This window comes from Girardinichthys multiradiatus, chromosome 20, assembly GCF_021462225.1.
Source record: "Girardinichthys multiradiatus isolate DD_20200921_A chromosome 20, DD_fGirMul_XY1, whole genome shotgun sequence".
NCBI lineage: Eukaryota > Metazoa > Chordata > Actinopteri > Cyprinodontiformes > Goodeidae > Girardinichthys > Girardinichthys multiradiatus.
The window spans coordinates 51,491,337-51,504,264 of NC_061812.1; the positions used below are offsets into that span (position 1 = coordinate 51,491,337).

General features: G+C 41.0%; 1 protein-coding gene across 1 annotated transcript in view; it reads right to left on the bottom strand.

The window, feature by feature from the left end:
• cdk18 (cyclin dependent kinase 18) overlaps positions 1-12,928 on the bottom strand; it is a 103,841-nt gene that overhangs the window by 19,121 nt on the left and 71,792 nt on the right. The window contains exons 6-10 of the mRNA XM_047346864.1: positions 11,252-11,366; positions 4,753-4,847; positions 4,598-4,660; positions 3,367-3,490; positions 2,840-2,960 (exon numbers count right to left, since the gene is read on the bottom strand). Of these exons, the coding sequence (XP_047202820.1) occupies positions 2,840-2,960; positions 3,367-3,490; positions 4,598-4,660; positions 4,753-4,847; positions 11,252-11,366 (518 nt within the window). The remainder of the gene's footprint in view (positions 1-2,839; positions 2,961-3,366; positions 3,491-4,597; positions 4,661-4,752; positions 4,848-11,251; positions 11,367-12,928) is intronic.

Here is a 12,928-nt window from a genome sequence, read left to right on the forward strand (position 1 = left end):
GTTTTATGAAGTTTGGTTTTGTTTGTGTTGAAACTCAGCTATCTTAGTGCTAGCTCAGTTTGTGTTCTGTATTTGTTCTTGTTTTCAAAGTTAAGAAAACTTTATTTAAAGGGTGATTTTAAACACAGAAGATTGGCCATAACGTTCCGTCCATGCTTATGCATTTTAACCCCTTTTTTTTTAGTGGTATTTTAAAGGTATATGTGTGATTCTGATGATAAGCTATAAGCTTTTTTTATTAGCTTTAACTGCTAACAGCTAAGAACACGTGCTTGCTGCTAAAGATCATTTACCTAAAAAGGTTATTGGTTTTCAATCCAGTAAAACAATATTTCCCTAAATATTCTTTTACCAAACTTGAAAACTAAGTAAACACCATTAAGCCCCTTTCTCCAGAAAGATTTGGCTCTTATTCAAAATAATATTTCTTTAACTAAATAAAGGCAGCTAATTAAACAATGTTGAGCATTGGTCATCCAGAAGGTTGGTTTTATTCAGCAAATCATTCTTAAAATATTATTTTATTAAAATAATATTTTATCTGATCTCGCATGGTGAATGGTTGTTTAAAGGTATGCTGATTATTGCCTAAGTTAGTTTCAAGACTAACTTAACTTCATTCCAGATCCTTAAAGATAATCCTTGGTTCTCAAACATAAACATTGCATGGTAATGTTGCATCACTCTTTCAGTCATGATTTTCAACCATCTTTAATCAACTTGTTTATATTGTACATAGTCCATTAGTCTTCCCTATTCTTTCATTCTGCTTGGTAGTTTAGTTGGATTGTTTTAGCATAGTAAAGAGTTTGTTGAGTGAAATATGTTTGACTTTGAGTTGACTTATTTTTGTTAATAGATTCTTTTATTTTAAGAAATTGTGTGAATTCATTCCATGTGTGTGCAGAGTTTTGCTGTTCAATAATGTCAGAGCGTGGCTCATCCCTTTCACTCGTACTCGTCGTCTTCAGCTTTATCCGGGACCGGGTCGCGGGGGCAGCAGACTCAGCAGAGACGCCCAGACGTCCCTCTCCCCAGACACCTCCTCCAGCTCCTCTGGGGGGATCCCAAGGCGTTCCCAGGCCAGCTGAGAGACATAGTCCCTCCAGCGTATCCTGGGCCGTCCCCTGGGCTTCATCCCGTTGGGACGTGCCTGGAACCCCTCCCAAGGAAGGCGTCCAGGAGGCATCCGGTATAGATGCCTGAGCCACCTCAACTGGCTCCTTTCGATGTGGAGGAGCAGTGGCTCTACTCCGAGCTCCTCACCCTATCTCTAAAAGAGTGCCCGGCCACCCTACGGAGGAAGCTCATTTCAGCCGCTTGTATCCGGGATCTCATTCTTTTGGTCATGACCCAAAGTTCATGGCCATAGGTTTCAATTTTGTCCTAATACCACTGCCTTATTGGGCTGGTATTCACAGGACAACCCTTAACAGACTGAAATATTATTTAATAAATATTTAAATATTAATATTAAAAATTAAATAATATATTCATATTCATAATTACAACACCAGGAAAGGACAACATTAATCAGAAACACACCAAAGGGCCTATGGTAACTCTGGATGAGCTTCAGAGCTATCAAGCCCAGGTGGAAGAATCTGATAACAGGGCAACTATAGTGACTTGTGCTCTGTCATGATGTAGTTAGTAAGAACACCCAAGAGCATAACACTGACAGTGGAGGAAATAAGCAGACTCTTAAATATTGAAAAAACAAAGAAAACCTACAAGTGGATTACAGTGAAAGCGGGACATGGAGTATATGCAGCGAAAAGGAAGGAACCAGTAAAGAAACCCAGTGAGCTTATATACTGAGGTAAGGGTGGAGAATGGCATGGGATGGAGGTGAATGTCCAACAGCTGCAGACGAGAGCAAAACTGGGAGACTGAGGGAAGGTAAACGATTAACAAAGAGGGAGCTGAACTAAGGTAACTACCAATCATAAGAAATAAATTAATTATCAGAAAACCTGCGCAAATAAAAACCAAAACCCAAATACCCAAGGATAATGACAGGGCACTGCCCAAATCTGGCCTTTATAAAAGAGAAGAAAAGCATTGCTGAACGCAAACCACTATGTTGAATCTTGTTCACAATAGTGAACTTTTTGGTCTACATGTAAAATGTGTTTGAAGGAAAATTAACACTGCAAATCCAAATGAAAAAAAAAATCGTCACCATGAGCATTGTGGTGTGCTGTCATGTTTTGGGAGTGGTTTTCTTCCATGGGGACAGGAAAGTTGGTCAAAGTTGATGGGAAGATGGATGGAGGTAAATCCAGGACAATCCTGGAAGAAAACCTTTTGGAGGCTGCAAAAAGCTTGATACTGGGCAGGAGGTTCACCTTCCAGCAGGACAGCAACCCCAAACATTAAATCAGAGCAATAATGGAATGGTTTAGGGCAAACTGTATTTCTATGTTAGTCTCATTAAAAGTCAAAACTTTTGCTATTCACATATATTCCCCATCCAATCTGGTTGAACTTCAGCTATTTTGAATAATGGGTAAAATGTCAGTCTCTAGATGTTCCTACCTAAACACCCGTAACTGTAACTGACTAGGGATCACTGCATTACTGCCTTCTTTATATTTGCTGCTGTGTCACAAGAGGGCTTTGGTCACTTTATATTTTAAGGAAGACTATATAACATATTTGATATGCTTTGATATTTGATCAAAGTTGAAGAAAGAAATGTAAAGAATTGTATATAAATCATACATTTAAATAATAAGTGCTATTACAACTTCCAGGTGTTAATAGCAGATGGTCATTGTGTGATGTGGATCGTCGCACTGAGTAGAGAATAACATTAGTGTGTTGTATTTCTCACCACATGTCGATGTGCATGGAGTATTCTGTGGAGCCCAGTAGCACGTCAGGAGGTCGATACCAAAGAGTAACCACTTCATTAGAGTAGGTCTTTGTGGGGACGGATTTGGCCCGCGCCAGACCTGGACAACATAGAGTTTAAGAAGTTAGTCCATTTTAGCTATCCTGTATCGTTGCTCAACAGGATCAGTATCTCCATTCTGTTTGCTCATGACTTTTAAAGCCAAACGAACAGTGGAGCACAGTTCATCAATCATGTCTTTGGCTAGGTTTAGTTGAAGCTATTAAAAATAGTTAGGGACACTGGTGGGCTTATTGACCTACTTCCAACACAAAACTGAGAAAATCAAGAGAGAGGTGTATGGTTGCTAGGAAACCTGACAAAAGGCTGAGAGTAATCAGCATTTAGGACGTCAGTCTGGTGATAAAAGGAAATAAATCTAGAAGCGTTTACTACAAGGACGATGGCTTTTTCATTGTCAAGAGTCTGTGTCCCATTTGTGTTTTGAATGTTTATTTGCTTCCTACCAAAATCAGCCAGTTTCAGCTCGCCCTTGTCGTTGATGAGAAGGTTCTGAGGCTTTAGGTCTCTGTGGAGGATTTTTCGTTTGTGGCAGTAGGAAAGACCACGCAACAGCTGGAACATAAAGATCTATAGGAGGGAAGCATAAGCAGTCCATAGGGAAAGATGCCACACAGGTTAAAAAGGAAATGCTAATTTTCCAAACAGGGTGGGCATATTTACCAACCTGCCTCAAACATTCAACCCAATTTGGGTGTTTTCTGTATGTCTGGAACTAAATTTAACATACTCCCATTTCATGTCATCATTTGTAAATAACTGTTAAGCAAATGTTTAGAATGTTTTTTATGATAGTTTCCAAATGTGTTAACCCCTGTTACAATTTTTCACATTTTCTACTTTACAACATACTTGAATACATTTGTTGTGATTTTATGTGATAAAGCATCACAGAGCAGTTCATAATTGTTAAGCGAAGTCATATTCAGTAAGACAGACTATGTGATCCAATGAAGCTTGGTGGTTAATTGATTAAAATTTAATTGGTTGATTAAAAGAACCTTTGGAAAATACCAACCTTTAAGCAGGTATTAAACATAATTTCATTAAACCCACATTTGTGAATAATAATGTATTTTCTAATTTGTCTGATGTAATATTCTATTATTAAATGTCATGTTTTGCTATAAGTGGGATACCTTCATGATTAATAGAAATAAAGGTTTTACATTACTTTATATAATGTGTTTCACACCGTGAATTCAGTTACTGAAATAAATGGACCTTTCAATAATTTTCTAATTTATTGACTGGGTCTGCATGTGACACAGTCATATAGACAAATAAAGTTTTATCTTTGTTTTTTAATGAAACTGTGTCTTCAGGAAGCTCCTTTCCAATGCACTAAATAATCCAACAGAAAAGTAAAGATGTGAAAGTCTGGAGGAATTTTATGCTTATCTTTTGGAATTAGTGTCAGCATTTCAGAACGATGGTTAGGATCTAAAAGACCTAAATGACCAAAGTAAGGCGAGATCATTGAAAAGGCAAAACAAATTTACTATATTTACTACTTTATTCTCATAATATTATGCCTTTATTCTAGTAGACCTATTATTGTGACGTTAATATTATACTTTCCAAAAATAAACCAGAAAGAAATTCTCTCAGTATGGCCCAAATAGTCCATGGTAATAAACCAGATCCTACTAACTGCAATTAATTAATGGGTCTTACCTTGACATTATGCATGCTCATGAGATTTCCACAGTTGTCCAAGTAATGTTTAAGGTCACTGTCCTGCAAGACAGAATACCTCATTGTTGCATTGATCTTCCTTTTAAGTGATTAACCTTTACAAACTGTGCTAATCTAGCTGCTGATGCACTCACCAGATACTCAAACACCAGAGTGAGGCAGCGCTCCGTGTGGATGATGTCGTGCAATGTGACGATGTTGGCGTGTTTGAGGTCCTTCAGCAGAGACACTGGTTAAAAGGGGCAAACAGACATGAGGAGCAACATGACCACAGAAGGCTCATAGTTAATTCTTAAATAAACTAATTATTTTCAATGAGGTTTGTGGGTTTAGATAAACTTGTCCAATACAACAGATGTTACATCCTACTTTTTAACTGGCAAAAAAATATTTGCAGGTATGAATGTTGAAAATGTGAAAAAAAACTTTCAAACACAACTGAATTTAATCGAGTCACAAATAAATTGTTGTTTTGAGTCTGTTTCCTAGTAAGGCCCCAAATATAGTAATCAGGTTTTAAATACAGATTTCATTTTTTAAAAGGGGAAAAAAAGCTATCCGACTGTCGTCATGCTATGAATCAGAAAAAGGCGGACCCAAGATTCAGCCAGACACAGTACTGAAAGTTTAAAAGGTTCATTCAGCCACAGGAAAACGTCACACAGCTCCACACAGCTTCCAGGAATCACTGAGGCAGAAAGAGGGATTAGTCACTTGTAGTCACCGTCAATGACCCGGGTGGGTGGAGGGGGCCCGGAGGTGGGCCCAAGTTGGGGCTCCATGAAGGGCTTGACCTGAGAAACGTGGAACGTGGGGTGAATCCTCATGGAGTTGGGTAATCTCAGTCGTACAGCGACAGGGTTGATAATCTTGGAGATTGGGAAAGGTCCAACAAATCGGGGTGCCAATTTCCGGGATTCTACCCTTAATGGGAGGTCCTTGGCGGAGAGCCAAACTTTCTGCCCCACCTGGTACTTAGGGGCAGGGATCCGTCTCTGGTTGGCCGTTCTTGACTGAACCAGTGACATTCTGATCATCGACCTCCTGGCCTTTCTCCATATTCTTTGGCACCTTGTGGCAGCCGCTTGGGCGGACGGAACATTAGCTTCTCTCTCCTGAACTGAAAACATGGGTGGCTGGAAACCAAACACAACATGAAAAGGAGACAAACCAGTGGCACTTGATTGCATAGAATTCATGGTGTATTCAACCCAGGGCAAATTTTGTGACAACTTGGTCGGGTCACACTCACATAATATACGAAGTTTGGTTTCAGCTTCTTGGTTGGCTCTCTCGATTTGGCCATCAGACTGAGGATGAAACCCTGAGGAAAGACTAACAGAAATTCCCAACAACGAACAAAACTCCTTCCGGAAACGTGACACAAATTGGGGTCCTCTATCAGAAACAATGTCATTAGGGATTCCATGGAGCCTGAAAACTTCTCGGGTCAATATCTCACCCATCTCCTTTGCAGATGGAAGCTTCTCCAAGGGCACCAGATGAACCATTTTTGAAAATCTGTCTATTATGGTTAGTAGTACAGTGACCATTAGAAACCGGTAGACCTGTCACAAAATCCATCGCAATGTGCGACCATGGGCGAGGGGGAATGGGCAATGGGTGCAACAAACCCGCAGGGGGGCGTCGAGAAGGCTTGGCTCGACAAAATTGAGTGCATTCAGAAACAAAGTCTTTGACATCCTTGACCAGCGATGGCCACCAAAACTGAGACTGAACTGTCTGAATCGTTCTGCTGATTCCAGGATGACAAACGAGGCGAGAGCAATGACAAGACTCCAATACCTTTGACACAAGGCGTTCAGGAACAAAACAGCGGTCCGGTGGACATGATGGTGGGATAGGCAGATCCCTAATGGCCTCCTGGACCTCTCTTTCCACCTCAACTCAGGATACAGACAACCTGACGGTTTCAGGAAGGATAAACTCCTCTTCACCCGCACACTGAGATTCTGCGGGCTCTTGAATCCGGGATAGGGCGTCAGGTTTGCCATTTTTACTCCCTGGCCTGTAAGATAGGGAGAAATTAAAACGACCAAAAAACAGAGCCCACCTTGCCTGCCTGGGTTTTTATGGTCAGTCCACACCATAAACGGCTCCTTAGTCCCCTCCAGCCAACGTCTCCACTCTGTCAATGCCAACTTGACGGCCAGTAACTCTCTGTTTCCCATGTCGTAATTCCGCTCAGCCTGAGACAGAGTCCTTGAGAAAAAGGCACATGAGTGAACACGATCATCCTCACCTCTTTGGCTTAATACGTCTCCGACCCCAGTGCTTGAGGCATCCACCTCCACGATAAACTGTCTCTCTGGGTCAGGAGACTGTAACACTGGAGCTGACGTGAAGAGCTCCTTCAACTTATTGAAGGCCTTCTCTGCATCCTTATTCCACAAACATTTTGTCTTGGAAGAGGTAAGAGCGTTCAGGGGAGTAGCAACCAGACTGTAATTTCTAATAAACCTTCCATAGAAGTTTGCGAAGCCCGGAAATCTTTGAAGCTGCTTGCGATCAGTTGAAACAGGCCATTCCAAAACGGCCTTTACTTTGGAGGGATCGACAAGCACTTGATCTGGGGAAATGATGAAGCCTAAAAAGGAAGTGGTAGTGATGTGAAACTCACATTTTTCTGCCTTGACAAACAACTGGTTTTGGAGAAGACGCAGGAGAACAGCTCCGACATGTTTTCTGTGGGTTTCCAGATCTTGAGAATAAATCATTATGTCATCAAGATAAACAAATATGAATTGACCCACCATGTTTCTTAGAACGTCATTGACCAATGACTGAAAAACTGCAGGAGCGTTAGTAAGTCCAAATGGCATGACCTTGTATTCATAATGGCCCGTAGGCGTGTTGAAAGCCGTTTTCCACTCATCTCCTTCTCTGATTCGGACCAGATGATATGCATTCCTTAGATCCAGCTTAGAAAATATCTTGGCTCCCTGGATCTGATCAAAAGCTGTGTTCATGAGTGGTAAGGGATATCTATTTTTAACTGTTATCTCATTAAGGCCTCTATAATCAATGCATGGTCTCAATGAACCATCCTTCTTCCCAACAAAAAAGAACCCAGCACCTGCAGGAGAGGAAGAGGGTTGAATGTGCCCTGCCTTTAATGCCTCATCAACATAACTCTTCATGGCCCTGTGCTCTGGACCAGACAATGAATAGGTTCTGCCTATAGGGGGTGATGTGCCAGGAAGCAAATCAATAGCACAATCATAACATCTACGGGGTGGCAGATCTGTGGCCTTGATTTTATTAAAAACCTCCTTTAAATCATGGTATTCTTGCGGTACCTTGGATAAATCCGGATAGGTCTCCTCAACCTCATTCTCCACACTGACCTCTGTAGCAGCAGACAAAAGACAGTCAGCGGAACATGACTCAGACCAATCCAGAACTTCTTTTTTCTTCCAGTCGATGTGAGGGTTGTGTTTCTGCAACCAGGAGGCCCCTAGGACTACAGGAAGTTCAGGTGAATTAATGATCATGAAAGTTACTTTTTCTTGATGATTACCTCCAACTGTTAAGGTACTTCTTTTTTCTTCCAGTCAATGTGAGGGTTGTGTTTCTGCAACCAGGAGGCCCTAGGACTATAGGAAGTTCAGGTGAATTAATGATCATAAAAGTTACTTTTTCTTGATGATTACCCCCAACTGTTAAGGTAATCTCCTCCATCCTGAGGTGTGAATTGTTCATGCTGTGACCATCCAAAGCTAGCACGTTTCTTGTGTCAGCTGACGGGATACGTTTTATGCTGTTCTTATTTGCGAATGTTTCGTCCATGAATTCAGTGTCTGCTCCTGAATCAATAAACACAGCCCCCTGGAGAGACATGGAAGAGGTTTGAAAACGAGCAGGAAACAAGAAGGAGGAGGCAGTTAGTTGACTTCAGCTCAGTAGAGACCTCCCTTCCTCTGCTGAACCTGTCCTTTTAGTGGACACTTGAGTGCTAAATGTTCCTTCTCTCCACAATAAAAACAGAGCTTGAATCTTCTCCGACAATCTTTCTCCTCAGGGGTAATCTTGGTTCTGCCCAATTGCATGGGCTCACAATTATCATTTTCCTCAGTGAGAGGTGACCGACTCCTTCTCTCATGCCGGTGTGCAGAAACCTGAGTTGAGCGACCCTTCTCATGTCGCTTCTCCCTCCTTCTCTCTGCCAGCCGAATATCAATGCCAGCCAATTCCTTGAGTTGTTTCAGGGAAGAAGGATAGTCACGGGTCGCTAGCTCATCCTTGATGTCTTCGTTTAATCCTTTCATGAATGCATCCATTTGTGCTGCCTCATTCCAACGGCTCTCTGCAGCCAACAAATGAAAGTCAATTATATAGGTCGAGACAGGTTGATCACCCTGTTTGAGGGACAATAATCCTCTTGCAGCCTCACGACTTGGAATGACCGGGTCAAAAACTCGAATGAGTTCCTTGGAAAAAGTTTCATAAAGATTATAAGATGCAGACCTGTTATGCCATTCAGCAGTTCCCCACTGTTTTGCCTTTCCTGCCAGCAGAGATTTTAAAAAACACCACCTTGGAACGTTCAGTGGGAAAGGATGACGGCTGAAGCTCAAAATGAATTTCACACTGAGTTAGAAAAGCTCGACATTGGTCTGAGTCTCCCTTGAACATCTCAGGCGGAGAGAGGCGTGGCTCCCTTACCTCTTTACCTCTGCTGTTGTCCGTGTTACTTGGGCATGGTTTCTTTGTGACGGTGGCGGCTCGAAGACAAGATTGCCAGAACGTAATGTGGAAATTATTTCCTCCATGCCGGAACCCAACCAGGAAAGGGTCTCATCAACGTGGGTATGCCACTGTTGTGCTGGCGATGGGTCCATTTTTGGCCAGATTTTTCTGCTATGAATCAGAAAAAGGCGGACCCAAGATTCAGCCAGACACAGTACTGAAAGTTTAAAAGGTTTATGCAGCCACAGGAAAACGTCACACAGGTAACACTCCTCACAGCTTCCAGGAATCACTGAGGCAGAAAGAGGGATTAGTGACTTGTAGTCTCTCCAGATTTTGCAGGGATCAGAAAAGCCACTAACCTGCTTTTATCTTGAGTGGAACTTGAAACCTAGAGGGGAAACCTCAGTGGGCGGCAGGCGGTGATCTCCACAGCACAGGTAAGAAGTGACTCCAGGCTGAATAATCTGAGGGCTAGGCTGGCTCAATAATCCAAGGACAGAAACAGGGTCAACGATCGGAACAAGAGGCGTCAGGCAAGGGGCAGGCAGAGGCATAAATCCAAAAGGCAAGGCAAGGTCAAGAACAATGATCAGACAGGAAGGAACGCTGGATATCTGCTCACACGAATGGCTTTCAAAAATCTGGCACCGTCTGCTTGTCAGAGTCAGTATATATCAGGGAAGACACAGGTGCTTGGCATTCCACAGATTGCACTACACTGCAGCAGCCACCAGGTGCATCTAATCTGCTGATTGCAGCCAGGGAGACAGGGTAGAGCAGACGTGCCAGAATCATAACACGTCAAGCATTTGTAATAAGTGTAAATAAGTCTTTTTCATCACTGGGGAGGAATTCTGGCCCTTTGGCCTACTCATCACTGCGAAACTGTTTTAATTCAACTAAAAAAGAGGATTTTTAAGCTCACACTGCCAGTTTAAGGTCATGTCACCCCATCTAACTTAGATTTAAGTCCAGACTTGATTAAGACATTCAGAAGCTTCCATTTTGCGCTTTGGATCATTGTGTTGCTGCATAATCCCAGTGGGCCTGTGCTTAATGGCACAAACTGACAACTAGTCATTCTCCTTCAGGATTTAAACAATAAAAAAATTATACATGCCAGTGACTTCATCTATTCCTGAATGTCTTTTCTTTCTTTTCTTTAGAGCATGGTGTTTTGCATTCCTAGATCTTAAACCTCACTCAGTATTGTCTGACAGGTTTTATTTAAATGGTTTCATAAAGTGCAGATCTAGCAGTAATCAGAGCAGATGTGGGTAGTGAAACTGAACCAAAAAAATTTTAATTTCATGATTGAACATAGAGAGAAAATAACTTTTCACATGGGGACAGGTTGTATCGGAACAGCTTTTTATCCCACAATAAATGAAATCATATAAAGACAGAGTTTTGTATTTTCTCAGGTAATAACCCTGTGATCATTTTACAATGTTGATACACTGATACTGTAATATAATGTCTGCAGGGCAGTCAGGGGAAGTTTATAACATTTACAGATATTTAATAAAGAAAAGGCTTTACCCAAAGGAACATAAACCAAACACCTGAAGCAGCACACTACCTCTAAAGAGCCTGCTTATGATCCACAGCGTTGTGTTAAATGATTTAAAACCCTAACATTTTACTTTAAATGAAGGATTTTATCTCTATTTTGCTGGTGATTTAAAACTTAAACAAGCTTAGAACCATCTCTCCACAAAACTCCGTCCACAAGTTTCAAGTATATCAAAAAGTATTACTTCTCTACTAAGGACGTTTTCTTCTGGTGAATATGTCTTAGACTGAGCAGAAAATCTCTGATTTGTAGAAACGTTGTGACAGTGTTGACAGGGCCTGAAACTGGTCTTTACAGAGGCGTCACACATGAATGACGCTGTCAGCTTGTTTCTGTTGTGGTACCTTCTCTAATAGCAGTACAAGGTGCTCCCTCCTCATGCTCCAGACGAATCTCTTTCAGTGCCACTAGGTTCTCTGTTAGTTTGCTTCTTCCTTTAAAAACTGTAGCATATGTGCCCTATAAACACAAGTTTGGATAACAAATCAGGTAATATCATGAAAAAGTTCATTAATGACAATTTACCGCTAGAGACACGAGTTTTCCTTTTGTCAGCTTGAGAAGAATGGGGATGTTTTTGTCTTTGCTTATAATTGGGTTCTGTTCTGCTATTTTAGATCCATCAGGACCATCAGTGTGAATCTATAACAACTCTGTGAATCAATCAGAATACGTGTCAGGCGTTGTGAGAGTTTAGCAGGACCAAACGCAGACAAGAGTGAAGAAGCAGCATGGTGAGTAGATGAAAGTTTCTTTAATGATACTATAATGTTACTTACAGTCTTAGACAAGACACAAAAACACAGGCAGGTCAAAAGACATGGAGCAGGTTGTTGCCAGGGTAGATTTCAGGGTAAGTTTCAGGAGGAACCAGTGGAGAACAATGACAAAGAGGGAGAATATGTACAGAGGGAGAGTGGAGAATGGAAAATGGACCAATGAACACAAAGTTAATCAGAAGGGAATCAGGATCAGCTGAGAGACTGAAATAAGAAAACAATGAGACTGCCAAAAGAACATAATCAGAGAGGAACCAGATCTATAAGGAAATACAAATTAAAACATAAAACATATGAATCCAGGGAAGTAACAAAAACCTAAACACCAATGAATCTAATAAACCTGAATGAACTGAAATAAAACAAGTGAAGAACATGACAGGGCAGAGAAAGTAAACAGAACACAAACTCAAAACCCCAAACTCAGGCAGATTATGACACCTTAAAATGACAACAGTAGTAATATGGAAGAGCTAAGTTTGATTGTGACTGTTTCTACTACTACATGTCAATACAGTGTAAAAATTATGATGCAATCCATTTTGTGAATGCAATTTGAGAAACTGCAAGAATCTTATTGAAGTAGTAATACTGTTGCAAGACATTAAAGATGCCAAGACTCAAAGGGATCATCCACATTGTGGCCCATGTGATTTGTTTGCAAGTCTACACAGCAGCAAGAAATTTATGGTTTTTAAACTGAATCACTAATATGGCAGAGGGTACGTCTTTCTCTGTCAACAGTGACTCAACATTGGAATTTATTGGATTAGAATGTGTTTACCTTCTCTGTCTGTTTAATTTCATCAGCCTTTACAGTACTGTTCAAAGGTCTAATGTGTATAATTAATTCTGACTGACTGAATCAGGTTAGAAGTTATAATCACTTGGGTCCACAGAGGCAACACCAGAACCTAGCATCTCAATTAGATTGAATTCCTCTCTCTAGAGTGAGATCTGCTTCATCTTTAAAGGCAAATAAGGATAAATGAATGCTGCAGGATGAAAGAAGGGGAAATTTAGCAAATAAACAAAGAAACTAAGGTCTTTTCAAATGTGCATAAGTAAATGATGCACATTTGACAGCTTGCAGCTGCCTGTAAAACAAAAAAGCAACTTGTCTTTTTGAAGACAAGTATTACTAATCAATATGAGAAGCCTCTTTACTTTGATTTCACTATACTGTAATTTGTCTCACATAAATGGTGTGGGATTTAGCAGCCATTAATCCTTAACATGTCA